Here is a 22,670-nt window from a genome sequence, read left to right as displayed (position 1 = left end):
GCATCCATGGGCCCATATGCTTCTCCAGCATTGAGAATCACTTAAATTTTATTTTTAGCATGTGCTTTGTTTTTTCATTTTTTTTCTCCTTGTTGCTTCGAGACCTTACATATTTTATTTGTAGTTAGGCTCTCTTCTCATTTTGTCTACATTTTGGAATTTTGAAAGCAAGGTCATAATTTTTTGAGAGGATCATTCACAGGGTGTCAGATAGTTTCTACAGAGGACTTCTAAACATCTAAGGTAAGCATTTGATCCCATTCTTGAGTTCCTTTATTATTTCTAAGATAATAAATCTTTCCGATTTTGGAAGAACTTTTACATGTTTCTTTCTAAGCTTATCTTTTTTTCTTAAGAAATGAATGAACATGTTTAGCTATCTATTTTAATATTTTTTATATCATTTTTTGCATGTATGCTTGATGGTCATAGTTTATTTATAATTTAATTATTTTATTTTCTTGTTAGATTCATAGATTGTATTGTGCAAGAATGGTCAGTATCGGTAGTCAAAGTTTAGTGGCAGGGCAAGGTAAATGAAGTGATAAATTCAAAATTAACACAATATCTCCATTATGGAGACATACCACATGATTATCACAATTTTCAGGAGGTGGGTCATACATTTGGAAATTTAATTTATGTCATAGTAAAGCATTCAATAGTTCATATTCTTGGGTCAAAGCTCATTTTATAGGCTCTAGTGGTAAAGGAATAGGATTGTGCAAAGGAAGCAAAGATGGAAAGGGGATGATCGATGCACAAATAGCAGAATTTATAAAAGAACAAGAAGTTGTTGATCATTTTGTTCATTGATGACGTGATCCTTATGGCCTCCTCTTCGTAGAGTCTTTAGAGGCTTCTCGATGGCTTGGTCTCCTTTTGTAACCTTTGTCAGCTTTACTAGACCTGAGCAAGACTCGGGTTATGGTCTTCAACTGCCTAAAGCTCTCATTTGCACTTCTACTTCCAGGGTCATGAGATCGAGATCACCACATCATATGTGTACCTTGGGGTTAAGTTCTCTGGACCTCATTTCAGTTTGAGACCCGCCATCCAGCCTAGAATTAGTAAGGGTATAGGCTCCATTTCCATTCTCGAGAGACAATGCTTCAAACATCACTTCCAAGACACTTCATCCAAGTTGTCCCTCCTAGACTCTTTGGTTAGATCGACGATTCTTTATGGCTTATTTGGGAGCCCTCTCTCCTTGTTTCTGACTGGGCTTCCATCAAGCACCTCCAAACCCTATTTCTTCGGTGTATTATCAAATGTTATTGGCTCACCCCCCACAACATTGTTCTGGTCAAATTTAGGGCCCATCCCTTTAGGTTAGCTGCCATTTTCGACTTGATTTGGTTTCTTCATCATCTTTGTGGTTTTGTAGACTCTGCGAGTGACCAGTATAGATACTCTTACTTGGTTTATTGCTCCTTTTTCATTGTGGTAGATTTGGATCCAACCTCCCAAGCCCGTTTCTAGTTCGCAAAGGCTTCATCTTTGCTGAGCTCAATTGGGATTGATATTGGCCACCTCCCTCCCTTCCATTTTTCACTCGATGCTCCCGCCCACCTCCTCCCCTCATAGTAGGAGTTGAACAGGCATGTTAGACTTGACATGTGTAGACAATACATCACTACGACTTGGTGTAACCTCGCAGGTGGGTTACACCGAAGATGGCCTTTTACATCGACTACTTTATGGGTATCAGTGACAGTATTATTGTGCCCCCTAGATGCATGTCTTGGCATTAGTGTCATGCCTTATGCATCTCTTTGGGCTCCTTAAGGGTTGGCTCCCACTAGCTTTGGATTCAAACTAATCAGCACTTGGACAGTGAGGACTGAACTTGTCGCTTGTGTACCTTGGGTACAACCGAGATGGAGATCCATTTCATTTTTCACTATCCTACCTACTACAAGATTCAAGGGAGATTATGTTGCTTATTTAGGGACTGTAGCTCCCTCACAGCCTTCTTCAACTGCACTAACCAAAGATGTCTTGCACTATACCTCAGAGAGACCATGCAGCTTTGCAATCACACCTTATAGCTCTTATTCCCCCAGAGAGTCACCCTAGTTTAGATACTCACCGCTTTCTTCTCTCTCTCTTCTCCTGCATGTGGGACAAAGTGGCCATCTACTGCCACCACCATTGCTAGTCACCCTAGATCTGTGAGACCTCATTGTAGTTATACTAGTCAGCGACACCCTCCCAACATTTCTCGTCAATGGTTTAGGGTACTTGCTTGCCCTAGTTTGTACCCTTCAATGCTTGGCTTCTTCTTATCAAGGAAGGACCCTTAGCCCTTGCCTCATTCTTGTACTTTTTGTGATCCTTGCTTCTTCTTCTATTTTTTGTCTTTCATGTTTAATTGTTTTCTTTCCTTGGCACTATTTGGTGTTCTTGCAAGTCGCAATATTTTATCTTGTACGCTTTTTAGTCCCATAGACCCTTGTGGTCTGTTGTTGGACATTGATAAATTTATCTTATCTTATCTTATCTTGTTCACAAATCAAAAATAGGTTTTTATCAACCTTCATCTAAAATGAGCAAAATGAAATTGCCCACTAATCATGTTATATCCTCCACGCATCCATTCTTGCAAGTACTTGTACTAGGAGGGAAGAGGTAGAAGTTACTCCCTACAAAAGAGGTCCATTGAATTCCACATTTACAATGGAGGCAAGAGAGCTTGTTGATCAAGCAATTGTGTTCAATGGTCTTCCTTTCAACTTGGTAAGATCACCATATTAGAAAGAAATGGTCGCAACCATTAATAAAGCACTAGTTGATTACACTAGTCCTGGATATGAATTGATGTGTACTACTCTTTGCAAAAATAAAAAATGTCAATAGAGAAAGCTATTCAACCAATTAAAACATATGGTAGAACTATTGTGTCTGGTGGATGGAAAGATAAAAGAAATAGGCCATTGATTAAGTGATTGCAATATCCCCCAAAAGAGCAATGATTTTGAGGGCGGGTGATTGTGAATGAGATGTTAAGGATTCAAAATTCATTTCTAGACTTCTCATTGAGGCTATAGAGATGGTGGTTGTGAGACTATGGTCCAGGTGGTCACAGATAATGCCAAAAATTGTAGCGGTGCAAGTGCAAGTGCTTTGGTTGAGAATCAGTGTGCAACCATATTATGTTGAATACCATGCATCATACACTCTCTCAACTCGATCATGCAACAAATTGGAACCTAAATAGCTTGGGTGAAGAAAATGTACCAAGAGAGAAAGGAGATACAAATGTTTATGACAAACCACCACATGTCACAATCCATATTCAGATCATTCTCCAAGTTGGAGTTGTTAAAGGTAAATTCAAATTTGTAATTAGTTAATTTCATTTATTTATTTATTTTGAATAAGTTTTATGCTTGTGTTACATTATCAAATTGTATATAACTTTACTTAATGTTTATTGACATAGTGTTAACTTGCTTAGGTTGTTGAGACCCGATTCACATCTCAAACTATTCTTATGAGACAACTACTCAAGGTGTAAGGGGCATTGAGCCAAATGATTATTTCTAGCCAATGGGGTATATGGAAGGCTTTGTGTTCAAAGAGAGCCCAAAAGGTCAAGGCTTTGGTCTTGGATGATAATTGGTGGGCTCATATGCAATTTGTATTGGATTTCACTGAGTCTGTCATGACTATGCTCCACTTTACTATACAGATTCACCTTACGTGGGGGATGTTTACAATGGTGTGGACACCATGGTATAAAAGGAAAATCTTTCCATACAAACACATGAGAATGACCCCACAAAATGTGAAACATTATACAATAAGGTGTAAGCAACCATTCATCATCATTGGGAGAAGATGATTACCCCATTGCACCTCCTTGCATATGCCTTATCTCCAATGCACTATAGCTAAAAAATACTTAATGTGCCAGATAAATTTGCACCATATGCAGATGACAAAGCTTTTGATTAAAGGAAAACAAGAAATTAAGGGATCCTACAACTCAAAACAGAGCAGGTTTTAAATAGAAGGACCTAAAACCTAGCTAGAAAAGGCATGCAATAAGCTCTTCAAAAATAAACGAGATAGAAAAAAGATGAGAAAGGGAGCCAAGAAACATACTTTCTCCACCAAAACATAAAAAGACAGTCTAGAAAAGATGATACAAACATCTATTGAGTGCCCAAAACAAGGAACCAACAAAACCTAAGATGAGAAAGGGAGCCAAGAAACATACTTTCTCCACCAAAACATAAAAGGCAGTCTAGAAAAGATGATACAAACATCTATAGAGTGCCCAAAACAAGGAACAAACAAAACCTAAGATTTCCCCTTTGATCTCTTCTTATGGGATCTAAGGGTCATTTCAAAAGGAGAGGATTTCTCTAAGTGTTTTCCTTCGACCATAATCCATCCTTCTTCAACCTTGGCAACCTCAGCTTGCCAAGAGATTGGGTCCATTGAACCATCAAACCTCGCCAAGACATGGGCAGTGGGCTTTAGAGAAGTAGGGACAACAGAAAGGCCAAAACTAGGCAAAATAACACTTCCCCCAACAACAGAGACAACAAACACATTTAGCACAGCAACAACAACATGTGAAACATCTACAACACCAACATTAGTAGAGATCAACCTCAATCACTAATGAAACAACAACAAAAGTCGAACAACTAGGACAGAGACAACCTTCCCATCTACTACACTTGTAACAATAGAAACATCAGTGACCTTCATAGAAGAAAAACCTAGAGTAGGTTCTAGGGTAGAAACCTTGCATCATGCCCTATCATGAAACATTTTCTACATCTAAAAAAGATTCCCTCATAGTCCAAAGATAGGATTTGAGAATTGATCATCCCATAGAATAATGGGTGCTATAATGCATTTGCAAGACTCTTTCTAGATAATGAAATGCACAAAAAGTGGAGGCTAGATATTGGCTTATTTGCTTTGGGATCAAATTTACTTCATATGCACTAAAGGACGAAAATGACATGGGAGCTATCACATGGTAGTACATGTATGGTCAACCATATAAGCTGATCATATAAGCATCTACAACCTCTTGCAATCAAGGTCCTCTCACAAGTAAGTTTTATTTTATTTTTTGTTTACCAATTGTATTCTACAATTTAGTGTTTCGTTATTTAAATTGTTTTTCATTTGTATGTTTAATTTTATGAAAACTATCCAAGTTGCAAGTTCTTTTGTTGTTGAACAGAATTGGAGTGCATACTCTTATATCCATTCAATGAAGCATAACTAGTTGGGCTCAAAGAAAGTTGAGGACTTGGTTTATATTCATAATCATTTGCGTATTTTTTCACATAAGGAGGATGGATACCAAGCTTTGGGATATAGCCCCTAGATGTGCAAACTTGGATGCAACGTATCAATATCTTTCTATGATCATAGATGATGATGTTGATAGCATCATGGCACGTGGTGCATCTAGCACAAGTTAAACCATTTTTTAATTCAAATGATCTTGAACTTGGAAGTCTTACAATAGTTGGAGATGATGAAAATGTGTATTTGTTTTAGAATCCTTATGAATTTGAATAATGAATTTGATTAGAGAATCTTGAGTCTTGACAATTGATTGATCAACATTGAATCAAGAACTAAATTTTGAGTTTGTAATTCAATTTGCATTGGAACTTTGAACTTGAGTATTTGCTAATTAGTTATTTCAATTTGTATATTTGTCACTTCGTGTTTGTGAAGTTTGAAGTTGAACTATCAATAGTGAAGTATCATACTATGGAATGATTTATTTTTGTTTAGCCCTTGTATTTCTTTGAATACACACACATACATGGATCCAATTCTCACATCTGCATCCACATTGGCAAGCTTAATTAATTTATGAACACATACTAATCTCTTCCATTCTAAGCCTTTTTAGATTCTATGGTTCAAAATTGGATAGAATTTTGTTGATATCTGCTACCAAGCAAGAAAAATAACACTAGAAAACAACAGAAAATAAAATTATATATATATATATATATCAAGGAAAAAAATAAAAAATGGCAAGCCATCTTTTGAAAGCTGGCTAGGATCATGTGGAGATAGGTTTAACAGCAAGAACGACATTTGTAACCTAGCATCTTATCTCTAGAAAGGGGAAACCTAAACCTTACCCCATGCAATACTTGGGTTTTTACTTACACTCGTTATGGAGAAATAAATAGTATAGATTTGACTGTCTAGTTCTAGCCACATTAGAGCATCCAACACAGTAAGAATCATAGAATTGAGATCCATGCCATATAAAAATGAAAATTCCAGCTAACGAAGTGAACAAACAAAATCAAATTTTAGTTGGCAAAAGCGGCCACTTAGTGCTTCGTTGTCTTGTCAAAGGGTGTCATTCAGCCATTGACGAAGATTCAAGAAAATATTTAGTCATTTCCACTACTATTTGCACTAAATAGAAAAAAAGTGTCTAAAAGGGAGCATCCAAATGTTAGAGAAATGGAAAAACAAATTACACAGAGCACTACCTAAATGTTAAAATTTATAAAAGTAAAAATAAATTACACACAACAATAACTAAATGTTAGATAAGGAAAAAGAAATTACTCAGAGACATATCTAAATTCTAACCTGAAGGATTCTTGACCTTCACAGTAGGGATTTTTGTTGGTATAGTTGTCCCTGGATGTAAAAAATTGATGTACTTTTTTTAAGCATTCAGTCAATTTGCAAAGGAAGCTAGTTCCAATTTACTCTGACCTTCAAAGAATTTCTAAGCACAAGAAACTATCCAAAACAATGCTCTATGTCAGAAGGACAATTAACATAGTATGTCTGAGTCGAAAGCAATAACAAATTATTTCACTGGTAGTTTGTCTTTAGGTCCCTGAAAGGGAGAGTTCCCTGTCAATCTAAACCATCCATAGTGAAAGAGATAGATGACCAAAAAAAAATCCACTCAATGGCTTTTTGTTCCATGAGAATCATACTTACAATAATAGTTGGAATTAATACATACTTATCCCTCAACATTATTTTTGCTATTTTTTTAGTTTAAAAAAATTATAAACCCTAGTAAAATTAGTATTTACCAATAAGAAGAGAAATTTTGTTGTAAGTTTTGATTACCTTCCAAACCTTGTACTTTTTAGAATTTTTTCATTAAGCAAATTAATTTAAAGGGCCTAAACGAAAAAATAAGTCCCTACCTATCTAAGGCAGGGACTAATAAATATTTATCATTCCTAAGTTGTTGGTGAACATGTGTGACTCCTTCATTGAAGATAGTCGAGGGATGAACATGTGTGCCTCCTTCATTGAAGACAGTCGAGGGTCAGCTTTGTCTTGTTTTCATTAGTCAAAGGTGATCAGGTATCACCTCTACCTTATCATTTGCTGTTGACTTGTTGAGTTGCTTTAGTTCTATGAAGTTACTATGAGTACTCTATCCAAGAGGCTATAAAAAATGTACTTTTTTTAACTGTCAAGGAATGAAAATGTTGCTTTCAATTTGGTTGTGTTGTAAATTTTTGGTTTCAAATAGATAATTCAAGAGGTAGTTAGTTTGTTGGTCAAAGTTCTTGTTTTGAAGGTCAATTCCAAAATCCAACAAGGATGCATATTTGATAAATGGCAATCTAATATTATAGTGACAATAAATGTGAATAGGTCAACTATTACTGATTCTCATTACAAAAGCTGTAAACTTCTGATGGGAGTTTCCAACTGTCCCATTGTTAAATGCAAGGTTGTTCAACACTTAATTGCAGCTTTAAGAAAGCAAAACATAAGCTGTAAAGAATGCTAGGTTTACCAACCCCGTTATTTGGTTATACTTTGGTAGGAATATAGTTTTTATGGGGTAGTTCATAGTTTATCCAGGTTTGTCATTGCAAGTTTTGATTTGTTTCTCAATTTCTTGCTGAAAGTTTTGCTCTGGCCTTCTTTTGCACAATTTTTTTAATGTAGTTACAAAGTGTTTGTTGTTCTGAAGAAACTTGTAGGTTGACATTATTTGAAAGTGGATAGCATTAGCCTAAGTAATTCTTCAAGTTATCCTTTACATTCAATGGCTGTGAAATCAGTAAGTGATGAACATAACCAACAAGTACTACAAATAGCCATTCAAATTACAGGCTTATATTGCAAGGGACCCTTAAGTTTTGGATTCTCAAATCCACAACTGTGTATGGAATGTGACATAGGACAACTTAAGTGTTCTCAGTGTTTGTCCTGGGCATGCATAATGGCGCATGCTTCAACTTCTCACTGGCCACTACTTTCATTTTTTTTTACTTTTGAACCAACAGGATTAAAAAATAAAAAATCCAACTAAAACAGAAATTAATGAAACGGTAAGATTATCATCGATGTCAGTACTGATGGGTAAAGACTCTATTATAGTTGCTGCGATGGAAACAAAGAGAGCTGAAAAGAGCATCCTTAGGTTAACATCATAATACCCAAAAGATGCAAAGTAATACATATACCTGCAACAAAGCCACAACCACCGTGAGGTTTTAAGTAATAAAATAATGACTCAATTTTTCTATGTAAATTATTTGTCAAAAAAATACCCACCCAACAGAAACAGTAAATCCCATAATAAGCATTGCAAGGCTACCAGCAAATGATTTGTTCCTATTGTAAGGAAGTTTTATGGTGCCTAGCCTTCTTCCAGCTATATCTGCAAAGCCTGTGTGCAAAGCAACTCAATCCTCTCGTCTATTCTCAGACAAGTAAAAACAAGAGAAAAAACTGCAACAGACATAATGCATACCATCTCCGGCACATAAGTTGGCTATTGCTACAGGTGCAATTGGAGATGTTCGCCAGAAGAGAATAGGAATTAATGTTAGAGTGCATGCATAATACATCGGTCCTTTTAGAAGCTCCCTGCGAGATGAACCAATTTAGCTGTTGAGAAAGCAAGCCTGCCAATTTTATCCTTGTATAGTGCACCCAACAATTTTTATGCTGCTATATACAAACCTAGTAATACTGCCACTAGTTGAGCGTCAATACAGAAAGAGTACTACTATGTTTCTTTTGTTACATGAATCAGTAGCTGATAAAGCTCACAATACAAATATTTTCATGAATCTAACCTGGCATCTCCACTTCTGCTCATGGATTTAACCATTGCTTCATTTTTCAACATTCCAGATCCCAATGCAATCATTCGAAGTATATTAACTCCAGGAGCTAATGCTGCTAAGTACGGTGCCTGAGGACCAGTACTGGAAAACAGTAATTAAAGTTTGTTTAAACAATGTACAACAAGATGAAACAGTAGTTTCTTTAATAAAAAAAGGGATATCACAACTAGAGTAACAGTAGCTTCATATTCAAGTAACAGTGCATGTGATAATGTCTAAAGAAAATGGCATACCTGAAAAGAGGCCAAAAGAGCATGAACACAAGTCCTATGCTTATATGCACAAACTTGCGGTTCAATTTCTATAAAGAGAGAACAAGTTAGGAAACTCGAGTGTTGTCTTCAAAAAAACTAAAATGATTTTCCCACAAAAAAAATTCAATATGAAAATGTGTTTCTGGATTGACGTGTGTACTCATGAAATTATAAGAAGCAGAAGTAACTGACATGAATTGAATCTATATTTGTATTCATAATTTTATTGAAAACAGTACAACCAACAAGATAACAAAGCTCCAACTCAACAACCTGATGTAAGCAGTACAACAGAAAAATTAACCATTCAAGGAGATAATCTCTAAATTGTTATCTTAAAGATTCTGGGGAAAGATTTTGATCATATAAATTACAAACTCTACTTTCAGATCATTCGTTATCCATTAGTGTGTCATTTTTCCACCAACTAGTTTATAGTACAGGAATATTCTTTACTCAAGATTGGCATAGATACAGTGGTAGGAACATGGACTGAGATTCTTGTGGTATAAAGTGGTGAAAAAAGAACTATTTTATTCATAAGTATTATTGAATTGGAAATTTAATACTTAAATGCTGAGAATTAAAAAGGGAAGTCGATTAGTCTTAAGCACTGATAGCAACACAGACTCTCATGGCCTGAGGAGACAGAACAGAAAATTATTGTTTGCCGAAGATTTTCTGGATCGCCTGCATAGAAGCTTTTTCTGAGGAGCAATGGAAATGTCATCCTGCTAAAACACATATTCCAGAGTATTGTTGTTACTGACCTGTTATGTGGTTTAATCATACATTAACTGGGTAAATATGGTGGAATGAAAATAAAATTTTGATCACACCGAAATGTTGGTGTTAATAAGGGTGGGGTCTCATGGGAGTGCATGGGCTTCTACATTTTAGGAAGAGCAGGTCCAATGAATTTTTTTTCCCTGCTACAGGATTATTTGGAATCCTCTCCTTCAAAATAAGAGCCCCTACTTTTTAGCTTTGCATGCTTAAGCAGCTGGAAAAGGGGTGGGACTAGAAATTGTCCCACCAGCTTAAGTATGTTTTTTTGTTATTTGTCAAACATTTAATTTCAGATTTTTCTTAAAAAATAATTTTGGAGGAAAAATGACTTCTCTTTTTTTCTCTAAGCACGAAGTATGGAAGGCAAAGGTATTGTATTCATGAGACCACCCGCTTTCTTAATTGTTGGAATTTAGACTTTTAAGCTGAATCGCACTATATAATTCATGAGACTGCCAGCTTTAAAAAACTTCTAAAATATCTCAGCAACTTCAGTTCTATTTCTTAAGAAGCTCTTGTCCATGGGACCCTAGCCTAATATTTTACCCAACTAGTATGTCCAATTCACATTTAGAGTTTACTTAGGTCCTAGGTAATCTTTCTAGAAGTCCTTTTTGTCATGATCTTTCTTGACATTTACTTCTACTTTTAGGCCATTTAATATTAGCAAACAAGTTGTCTCATTGTATAGGATCAATACACATGTCATAACCTTTGTCTAATTCTATCTCTCAACCTTGTCTTTATAAGCACAGCATGCTATGTACATTTCATATTCAATCAATTCAATCTTGTATCCACAACCAAGCAGGCTATGTTGGCAGTTGGTCAACATCCCTTGCACGATTTGCGACATGGCTTAACTGCCTCCTATGGTTTTATAAGACCATTGGTTGTATCGGGCATTGACAAGTTCATCTTTTGGTGCAATGGCAATCTTGGCCTTTCTAACAATTGGTATCAGAGCTTGGTCACAAGTTTGAATCTCGCAGGCCACAGCAAGTGACGCTGGAAGGGGGATTGTTGGCAATGGACCAGGATTCCTTATAGGATTCATGACATGGCTTAACCGCCTCCTATGGTTCTATAAGACTATTGATTGTATTGGGCATTGTCAAGTTGATCTTTTTGGTGCAACGGCAACCCTGACCTTTCTAACAAGCTATTATTGCCCTTGTCTCATGCGGAAGGTTTTATTTGTTTTGTAGGTGATCCTGCGCTGTGAGAATTCACAATCAACTCCTACATAATATTAGAACTCCAGTCCTGAGAACTCCTTCCCAGATCTGAGGAACATAATTAGGCTTGAAGAATTTTTTGGCTGCATTTTGAACTTCTAAAGACCTAATGCTTGAATCCAAGATGTTAGAGAATCAATTTTGGCTTTTGTTTCAACAAAATCTGATATTGTGGGATAGAACTATAAGGGTTTCAAATCAGGTAAAGGTTCGCAAACCCACAAAGTAGCTTAATCTTTGGAGCACTTTGGGCAATCACAGACACTGCCATGAGATCTGGAAGACTCAAAAGCCCTCAAATCTCCTTCAAATCATCAAGATCTGAATTTTTCATCTAAGGCCAACAGAAAAACCTTATTTCATGTCACCATTTGTACATTTGTATGGGTTTACGAACCCATTATATGTCTTACCCATAGTTTACAAACTCTGCGAGTGCTCTCCGAGTTGCCAAGTACTCTCTGGTTTTTTTGCTGAGCGAGTTTTCACTAGTTTAACTCATGTTTTATAGACCAAAAAAATAAGTAAAAATGTCAATGCAGGTAAAATGCTGGTTAAAATGTGCCTTTCATATGTTGTTTTTGCTATAAAACCACGCCTTTCCTCTAACAAGATGTCAATTTTTAATTTAATACGTATTTAATTAAATTTTAAAAAATAAATGCATTTCTCTAAGAGATTTTCATTTTTAGTACTTCCTAAGTTGAAAAGTTTTGCTGATGTTTTGTCAATTTTTTGCAGAGTTGAAAATTTTGGGTTTGCCGAGCACTCTTTGGGTCTGATTCTGCAAACTATGGTCCTGCTATTGGCATCATTCGTCAACAGAATTTGCAGGTCTATAGTTCAGTGAATATTCCCAACATATACTCGGGATATTACTCTGAGGTATTCTACATACACTCTATAGTATTTGTGTTGGCCGAGCATCACTCTGTCAGTTGGATGTACAAATTTTTATTTTTATTATTTTTTTCGCCATTTGAAATTTGATTTTAGCAACTAGTCTGAAGGGTTAAACATTAGCATCACATGATAGATCTTTTTTCGTAGGAAGCTAAGCCTTGAGCAGCGCATCTTCAACCCAACACACCAAAGCCACAAGATCGCCTCCCATCCATTACTCCATGACCGGCAAGATAGTGCTACAAATGTTTTTAACTCAGAATGCTTGTTCATGATCACACAGGCACTTAAGGACCAATCGCCCAAGGGCCCAAAATTGTCCTCTCATACCTGATTTGGGCAAAAAAAATTCCAATTATTCAGTAACTCTTTACCATTGTGTTCATTTTCAGAAGCAAGCAATCATCATAAAGCTAGCCCAATGTACTTTCCAATGGCAGATTATTTTTTCAGATTCTATTGTTTGGTGCTAGTAATTGGCAATCATGGTTTGAAGCTAAATCTACATTTTTGGACCCAAGCTCATAACCTTTTGCCGCAATCTCCAAATCCTCTGATTCTCACAACATTGGAAAGGTACTGAGGAGCTCTTCCAAGTCATCCATGCACTTTTTTCCAAATTCAGTCCCAAGTATATTTTATTTCTATTCTTGCCTTGGGGATATGCTGAAGGATCACTTTGACAAGCTGACATTTTGGGAAGGTGCTATTTTAATCAAATCATTTCATTTCAACTCCATTTCATACATCAATCACCTGTTGCTTCAATTAGACTCCAGGTTGCTCCCTCAAGAGTTTTCCAATGTTCCTTGGCAGTAGGATAGTCGATTCACTTTTGTTTCTGTATTAAGATTCCAGGTTCGCTCCATTAATCAGAAGTTTCCAGCGTTTCCTAACATCAGAATTATCTTGTCTTTATTACTTCAGCCTTCAATTAAGCTTCCAAAGTTTACTCCAAAATGAGCTTCCAATGTTGCTTTGCAGAAGTTATCACCATGATTGGGGGTGGGGGCATATATTCTCTCTTCTTTCCTTCCTATGGAGCAATGATAGTATTTGTGATGGATCTATTACTCAGAAGGTATCATTGGGACCTTCATCTTTCATCACTCGGTTGTATCCTTTCTCTCTTTTGGAGAAGAGTTTAGTCCCAATGGATTTTCTCCTTTTCTCCATTTGTGAGAGATCACATTTGTAAATGGGTATTTAACATGGCCTAGTACCTAGGATCCATAACCATAATCATAGTAAGGTATTTAACTAACTCGTTCACTAGTAGGTCCTATTCACATCTTAAGTCTAGTTAGGTCCACTGTCCCAGGGAATCTTTGTAGAAGTCTTAGTTGTCGTGTGATCTTAGCTTGACATTTATTCCTTGTCTTGGGTCATTAAATACTTATCAAGATAGTTATCTCATTGTATAAAATTAAGAAACATTGTAAGCTTGTCTAATCCTATCTCTCAACATTGTCTATATAAGCATGGCATCTTATATACATTCCGTATTCAATCATTCAACCTTGTATCCATAATTAAGCTAGTTATTCTTCGCATTCTCTCTTGTGGGTGATTTTTTTCGGTTTTGGCAAGTGATTTTGGGATGGAGTTCACGATCCAATCCCACATAAACTATAACATGAAATGTTTAAACTTGAAATAAAAAAGAGTAAAATACGACATCCAAGCAAAATAATTAGAAAATGAAACCATCCAGCATAAAATGTCTGCTTAGTACTCAAGTGAAGTGTAGTAGAAGACCTTGCGTACAAAATGTGAAAAGGCAACATAGGGTGTCCTTGGGAAAACTGTTGTTTGCATTTAGTAGTACTGAAGATACCATAAAAGATTAGAGCTGTGATATGTCCTCTTCTATTAATCTTCTCCCTTTCATAATCAAAAGGGATCTGATAAAGGATTTACAGAAGTTGTGTTACCCAAAGATATAGTTACATAATAACCAGGCACTAGAAGTAATATATAACCTACAATGCATGATTAGCACAGCACAGCAATAGTTCGCTCATCGTTTCTTCTCTGCTTACAAGGAATTGTGTGCACTTTTTGCTGTACGTGTAGAAGTTACTTCTCAAAGATGTCATGGTAGATCAATTTATCTTACAAAAGAAAGCTACTTGTTCTGCTACATTCATGTTGCAGACTGTTGCATATGACCCTCGTATAGGTATCATCTTGTGTGTCTTCTAAAAGGGGAGGTTGGACATGTAAAATAACTGCCAATTCAAGCTAGAAGTTTTTAAGCACAATTTGTTTGGACAGATGGCCGGTAGCTTTTAAATGGGTCATAACTTATAGGCTTTAGTTTATGTGTACCTTAAAATCTCAGTTGATACAAGCATAACAAGACTCACTAGAAGCACCATTGGATTCCATTACCCTAGTGTAATTTTTGTCCAAGTCTAACCTGCAATATCCTCAACTTTGGCATGCACCTGTACCAAGAGCTCTACAAGAGCAGTAACTTTATCCTGCTCCTTTTTCTTATATGGTATTAAAGGGCAACAATAATTCATATGGATTAAGGTTTTGAAATCTTTGACAGACCTCAAAAGGTGACCCATGAAGCTTATGAAGCCCTGTTATAGCTGTGTTTGAGGATGTGGAGAGATCCATCCCTTAGTTACCGGATTCGTCCATATACCCACGGATCCGGATTCGGGTCCGATTCGGATCCAGATCCGCGTATGGATTTGTGAGGATCCACGCGTGGATCCACGGCAGGGCCCAAATAAAGAAGCAAAAAAGTGGGCCCAACTTCATTTTTTAATGTTTTTTTTTTCCTAAAGGCCCTAAACCCTAAAAACGACCCTCTAAATCACAATGCAAGTTCATTTGCTCTCTATTTTGCTCTCTCATACTTGCTAGTTTGAAGTAAAGTGCTTGGATTCGAAGGAGATCGGTTGTGGAGCTTCAAATACCTTGCAAGAAGTGTTTAAGGTATGCATTTCAACCATATTCTTGAGTTCTTTCATAGATTATTGATTTATTTTTAGTTTTCCAAATGTTCAAGTTTTTGTGTAAGTGTGAAGCATGGTTTTCTTTCATTTTTTTTTTCTAAATTGCAAGAATAGAACAATGAGTAGTCAAGGCTCAGTGGGTGGGGGTGGAGCTACATCACCAAGCTTCAAAATTGATAAGGGGTCTCCTTTATGGAGACACACAACAAGAGTTGCACAATGTCCTGGAGGTGGGGCATACATATGGAAATGTAATTATTATTGCAACATACAACATAGAAGCTCCTATTCCCGAGTGAAACTACATTTTTTGGGCCCTGCGGGGGAAGGAATTCACGTGTGAGGGTAGTGATAAGAAGGGATTACCAGCTGCACAAATAGCAGTGTTAGCAAAAGAGCAAGATGATGCTGATAGAGCAGTTGCAAAAGCAAAACGTGGTGCATCCAAAAAAACAAATACACCAACACCATCATCCGATCAAACAAACACAAGAACACATCCTTTTTTGCCTATGCCAACTACAAATGATGAAGATGAAGACCCATCTCCACTCACCCGCAAGAGAGGCCCACTAGATAGGGCATTCCAAAATGAAAAGAGAGACATTGCTGATCACAAAATTGGACGTTGTTTAATTGCAAATGGTGTTTCATTTAATTTTGCTAGATCACCTTATTTTAGGGAGATGGTGGAAGCAATAAATGATGCACCCCATGGTTACAAACCGCCTGGTTATGAGAAGTTGCGCACTACCATATTATATGATGAGAGGAAAAATGTAGAGGCTCAACTTCAACCAATAAGAGATTTTTGGGTTCAATCGGGTGTGTCTATTATTTCGGATGGGTGGAAAGATTGTAGAAACTGTCTATTGATCAATGCTATTGTTGTATGCCCTAAGGGGGCAATGTTCTTGAAGGCAGTTGATTGTGAAGGGCAAGTGAAAGATGCAAAATTTATTTCACGCATTCTCATTGATGCCATAGAGTCAGTGGGTCCTGATAATGTTGTTCAAGGGGTCACGGACAATGCAAAAGTTTGCAGGGCTGCAGGGATAATTGTAGAGTCTAGATATGATCATATCTTTTGGACACCGTGCACCGTCCACTCTCTCAATTTAGTGATGAAAGCAATTGGCATTGAAATAGATTGGGTGAAAAGGATATATGAGGAAGCTGAAGAGATTCAAATGTTTGTGACAAATCACCACATGTCACAAGCAATTTTTAGGAGTTTCTCGAACTTGGAGTTATTGAAGGTAAATTTGTATATTTAATATATAATTGAATATTATTGGATTCCACAATTATTACTAACTCAAGTTTAACATGTTCTTAGGTTGCTAAAACCTGCTTTGCCTCTCACACAATCGTCTTGAGACGACTTGTGAAGGTAAAAGAGCATTGAAGCATATGGTCATTAGCCCCCAATGGGGCGTTTGGAAGAATTCCAATACAACAAGGGCCTTAAATGTGAGAAGAATGATATTAGATGAGGATCGGTGGGGTCTTGTGAGTTATGTGTTGGAAATCACCAATCCAATAATGGCAATGCTTCGCTTCGCAGATAGTGATGAGCCATGCCTTGGGGATATTTATGATTCCATGGATAGTATGCTGGAAAAAATTAAAATGGTAAGTTTTACGCTCTTTTACAACAATTTTTTATTTGAGAGATATCTAGATTCCAAAGTTTAAATTGACATATTCAATAATTATAATTATTATTCATATTTCATATCCTAGGTCATACAGAGGAGGGAGAATGATCCTGAGGACACCCTTTACAAGAAGGTGGAAAAAATTGTTCATCATCGATGGAACAAGATGACCACACCTTTGCACCTCCTTGCATATGCTCTATCCCCGAGGTACTGTAGTTCTTATCAAATGTTTGTGCTTATTTTCTCCAATGTTTGTGCTATTGATATTTGATAGTGTTCAATTGTCTTTTGTTATCCCCAGGTACTATAGTGCAGATGTACTTCGCCTTCCAGGTAGAATGCCACCATTTAGAGTTGTAGAGGTTGCAGATGGGTATAAGAGGGCACTAGCTAAGATATTCCAAGATCCAGAGATTGGGGCAATTGTGAGGAGTGAATTTGCTGCTTTCAACACAGGTGAGGATTTCCACCCTATTGCCATAGCAGACCAAAGCAGGATGGGTGCCATCAAATGGTGGTACCTTCATGGGCAAGCCTTCATGTACTTCCAACCTCTTGCCATAAAGGTCCTATCCCAAGTAAGTTTGTAAAATTAAGCTTAAGGTTAACATTCTCAATTCCTTGAATTTATTATTTAATTTATTTATCTTGATTGTTGTATTGATAATTTTTAATTTCCCTTTAGGTTGCCAGCTCTTCTACAACTGAGCAGAATTGGAGTACTTACTCCTTTATCCACTCAGTCAAACGCAACCGGTTGGCTCCAAAAAAATCAGAAGACATTGTGTTCAGTCACAACAATTTGCGCTTGTTGTCACGGAAGGATCCTAAGTACAAGAAGGGGCCTGAAAAGCTTTGGGATGTAGCACCCGAGACTCCTGATTTAGATATGACCATCCGGGATCTTGCTAGATCCACTTTGATTGATGTGGATGAGGAGGAGGAGGATTATGAGTTAACAATCCCCTCTACTACTAGTGGTTTGGGTTCCTCTAGTGATACAGATGCAGCACTTGCAGCTCATCAGTACCCCTCTGATGCCGATTTTCTTGAAAATCCATTTGATGATTAAATCAAAAACTTTAGTCTTGACTCTTGACTCTTTTATGAGTAAATCATGTTACAAACTTTAAGTTTAATGATCTATATTTTGAATGTTACAAACTTTCACTTTCAATAATTCAATGTGAATCTGTTGATTTTTTTTATAATCGTGAAAATAGATTAATTATCAATGTCATTGATCAAGTATACTAGAATCATAGATTCATACTATGAAATGATTTAGTTTTAGAATTATGTATATTTCTCTTATTTTTTAGTATATATAATGCATATATATATATATATATATATATATATATATATATATATATATATATATATATATATGCACGAATCCTCCACGAATCATTATTGGAGAAAAAAAAATCCTGAATCCATGGATCCGATTCATGTGCCCGAATCGGATTCGTGTCACGAATCGGCAACTAAGAATTCCATCCTACTGCAACTGGGATGATGATACAGGTCAGACAGGCGAATGTCTACTATCAATGACTTCAGAATTGATTTTAGTCACAGGTGAAAAGTTGTAGTATGCCTATATGACAGCCGAATAATTCCCACCACAGCCAAATGTATCTGCAGAATTGTTAAACTAGATGATAGAATGATGGGTTAACTATGTAGTACGGACTCTCTAATCTACCTTGTGTACCGAATCTTGAATGGCAAAGTGGTGGAATTATATGTAAATTATATGGATATTAGGAGTTAAAAAAAAGACAGAACTCCAAATTAATGAGACTTCAATGTGTAATAATTGGAAGCAAATCATCATAAAAATTGGAGTAGAAAGGTGACTGAAAAAATGGCCACTCAATGAATCAAGGGTGTATTTGTGAGTGCATGTCATAGTAACAAATGGAGTAGCAAGGTGTAATTGTGAGTGTATATTAACATATAGGCTATATATGGGATGAGTACAATATTACAGTTTGTGAAAATGATTGTCTGACGCCAAGATGTCCATTGGATCAATATGAAACATAAAAGTCTAAGTGCATTAAGGGATGTGCATGGGTCCCATGTATTTCAAATTTCCAATACATAGGTGTACCTCAAAGAAATGTGCATCAACTACCTATATGCAAGAAATGTGCATCGACTACCTTTGTGCATCGACTACCTATATGCAAGAGTGAGATGCATTAATACACAAGAGTGAGAGGCATACAGAAAGGAAATGGTACCAAGCAGTCAGCTGAAATTCTGCCTTGCCCTTCCATAAGAAGAATCTTGTGGGAAAAGCTGGATACAACGTAAATACTTGGACACTGTAATGCAGCCAAGATTTTAATGGTACAAAAATCGCAAGCCATGGGAAGAGCCCTCTAAGAAAAGATAAGCCAACTTGTTTCAAGAACCCAACGAGCAATCAAACGATTGTTTCATTCAAAAGTGACAAGCATATATCATGATGTTGTAGTGTTGTGGCACAACATAGAAGAAAGTTGTTGGCAAATGATCAGCACTCCCCTTGAGATTCATGACAAAGGACTAACAGTTAACTGCCTCCTATGAATTCTATACATCTAGTGGTTGTATCGAACATTGACAGGTCAATCTTTTGGTGCAACGACAACCCCACTTCTAACAAGTGGTATTAGAGCTTGGTCACAGGTTTAAATCCCCTCGGATAATGCTAAGGGGGAGATTGTTGACAAATGGTCAGCGCTCCCCTCGGGATTTCTGACAAGGGACTAACTGCCTCCTATAGATTCTATAAGTCTAGTAATTGTATCGAGCATTGATAGGTCGATCTTTTAGTGCAACAACAACCACACTTGTAACAAAGGCATGGCTGAGGTCAACTGTGAAGAGAAGGTTTCCATGTTGAGCTGCCACTTTGTGCAAATTTATTACCACATGGACAAGGTTCCAAAGGTAATGTTACTGAGACAACATGACATTGGTGACAACAGAAGAGAAGGCAGAAAGTTTAAAAGGCTATATAACTTATTCCATAAGGACGTCTCTGCTTTTTGATATTAGTAAAGAGATCTCAAATGCCTCTACATCTCTAATGCTTCACTAGATGTCTATTTATGACAATCTTATAAGTTATGATTGCTCTTGCTCTTGTGCTTTGTGAGAAGTGTGAGAATGAACAATCCCCTTGTAAAGTTTTAATGATCATTGTTGGTGGAGACTTACAGTATAGTATTTCTTATGCATATCCTTTAAGTGATCAGAAAATAATTCTTAAGTGTATATTTACAGATCTTTGCAATGTTGATTCAGATTTAATTGATTCTGTATGTGCACTTACTGTTCAGATTTCAGACTGAGATATATTGCCATTTTTATTGATATCTCCCAGCAGATCTAAATGCATGTTATATATGCATTGAGACATGATTACGTAGGGTCATGACCCTACATACTCATGCCCCAATACATAACTAACATACATTAGCAATGCACCGATTCATATACTTACCAATTGAATAAGATAACAAACTTATTAACCTCAATGCAAACCTGATACATGTACATTGTTATCGGAAGGCTTTAGCAAGCCCAATACAAGGGTTATAATAGGAATGCTAGACAAGCTGATACAAGTCAGACTTGAAGTGGACCAATACAAGAGATCGGGATTTGGTCATATTATAATATTGATTATGATGACTGACATATACATACATACATACATATACATACATACATACATACATATATATATATATATATATATATAATTTACTTTTAATATACAGTTTTAGAATAAGTCATACAAGATCACAAATATTATATATATAAATATGCTTCAATTTCCATGAAGCTAATATTCTTAACACCCCTAACAACCCCCAAACCTACGTTGCAGATGTCATAAATATTCCATATACTATAACTAAATGTCTCCTATGAATTTGAAACCCAAACATACCAGGAATTACTCAAATTTTAATAGGAGTCAAGTAAAAATTATGCCCCAGCCTGATAAAGGGCGTGAAACTGATAAGAGCAGCTAACACTAATCAGACTCACGTTAGCTTTCTGAAGAATTGTGCGTGTTGGAGGAGGATTAAATTTTAATGATGAGTATTCCGAGTGGTATTATTGGTCATAGATTGTAAAGCCTTAGCATTTATGATTATAACCTAAGATTCCGGTTTGGGTATGGGTGCAGGTATGGGAACCATAACTGGGTACAGTGGTACGGCAAGAAAATTCCCCTTGGCTATGTACTTTGTCCAAAATATAAATTATAAGAACAGTAATACTCATATTTGCCAAAAATAGAATATTTAAATACCTTGTATTTATAATTTGCGAAAATGAAAATACTCGATCCCCAAAATATTATTATACAATGAAAATTCAAATAGAAGCATCAAAGTCAATGCCAACATTTGGTCCGCTTCCACTTGAAACACCATCAAGTGGATTGCCACTCCCAGTAGCTGTGCCAAGTGCAGAAACTGGTTCAATTTTGTTCAAACATTTGACAAAATGCCAAATCATTAACAATACAACGAAAGTGATGTCACAAAACAAATACAAACAGCTACTGCATATACATAATGTAAATCAACTGAAATCAATCTCATTAATGCTGATAGTAACCTCATGTTCACAGGTACAACTCATAAATGGAGCTGAAACGATATTTTATTGTTTGCTTGCCTGCATGTTATCATATAAAATGTTGTTACGAAGTTATGATATAGCTGGGCCTGGATGGAAAAAGGAAATGGTATACCCCAAATGACGGTGAGTGAAACTGAGGTTTTCATGTATCAAACTATGCCAAGTGACAGTCCTTGGTAAAGCCTGGACACCCAAGTTTGTTGTAGGTCCCTCTGTACAACACTACCTTGGCCATACCCAGGGACGTAACCAGACCGTACAGGTACAAGGACACCGTGTTTACCAATAGTACCTGATTATAAGGTGTGGGATTTAGTCAAGGAAACTAGCATTTACACACATGATGGCTGCACACTTGCAGTGTAAAAGACAAAAGAAGATACGGAATCACATGACTAAAATAAATCAGAAGACAAATGAATTATGATTCCCAAAAGGGGACATTACAAGTGGAAATTAATGGTATTACATCAAAATTATATATATATATATATATATATATATATATCAATAGCCAGTCTATTACTATTTGGCTAAGAAGGTTGTAATGTTACCAAGGAGGGGCTTCAATAAATTCCAATCAATGGATCTTATCCCAAGATAGGGTGGGGATCAGCGACCCTAAACATGTGCAGGCATCGAACCAAGAAAGGCTTAAGGGCTTGGTATCTGTAGACTTTGATTGAGTCCATTGATAGTGGTGTCTGGGCAACTTGGATAACATCAACTCCTTTTATCTTGAGCTAGATAAATAATAAGGTTGGCTATGAGTGTTAAAGATGAACAACTAATCCTAGTAGGGAATATTTCAATTGGTATTAAGTCTAAGAAGAGAGAACGGAGGTGTATTCAGGGAGAGGCACAAGTAAATTTCAACCAATCGGTTGTTCCCAAAATAGGGTGGGGATCACTGACCCCAAGCTCCTTGAGGTATTGTACCAAGAAAGGCTTACGCGCTTTGATCTGTAAACTTTGAGAGAACACCTATTGTTGATTGGTGTCTAAGCAACCTAATTACATCTAAAGCCTCTTTCTTATAACCCAAAGGTGATTA

The 22,670-nt window shown here is 36.5% G+C and overlaps 2 protein-coding genes across 3 annotated transcripts in view; one reads left to right on the top strand and one right to left on the bottom strand.

Annotated features, from left to right (window-relative positions):
• Positions 1-8,016: 8,016 nt before the first annotated feature.
• LOC149550493 (putative phytol kinase 2, chloroplastic) overlaps positions 8,017-22,670 on the bottom strand; it is a 46,957-nt gene continuing 32,303 nt past the window's right edge. The window contains exons 2-6 of the mRNA XM_089793496.1: positions 9,365-9,432; positions 9,081-9,212; positions 8,753-8,868; positions 8,554-8,668; positions 8,017-8,462 (exon numbers count right to left, since the gene is read on the bottom strand). Of these exons, the coding sequence (XP_089649622.1) occupies positions 8,285-8,462; positions 8,554-8,668; positions 8,753-8,868; positions 9,081-9,212; positions 9,365-9,432 (609 nt within the window). The 3' untranslated portion in view covers positions 8,017-8,284. The remainder of the gene's footprint in view (positions 8,463-8,553; positions 8,669-8,752; positions 8,869-9,080; positions 9,213-9,364; positions 9,433-22,670) is intronic.
• On the top strand, positions 15,100-17,580 carry LOC149550494 (uncharacterized). 2 transcript variants are annotated; one of them, XM_089793497.1, is made up of 2 exons: positions 15,100-16,925; positions 17,037-17,580. In XM_089793497.1, exons 1-2 carry the CDS (start codon positions 16,704-16,706, stop codon positions 17,223-17,225), a joined length of 411 nt encoding a protein of 136 aa, XP_089649623.1. In that variant the 5' UTR covers positions 15,100-16,703; the 3' UTR covers positions 17,226-17,580. Both variants share the same exon structure in this region; 1 of them encodes a protein (XP_089649623.1).

Source organism: Cupressus sempervirens, chromosome 7 (assembly GCF_028749045.1).
Source record: "Cupressus sempervirens isolate cs-2001-9-10 chromosome 7, ASM2874904v1, whole genome shotgun sequence".
NCBI classification, from domain to species: domain Eukaryota; kingdom Viridiplantae; phylum Streptophyta; class Pinopsida; order Cupressales; family Cupressaceae; genus Cupressus; species Cupressus sempervirens.
The sequence above is the reverse complement of the archived record's forward strand: the minus strand, read 5'-3'. Positions and strand labels throughout refer to the sequence as shown.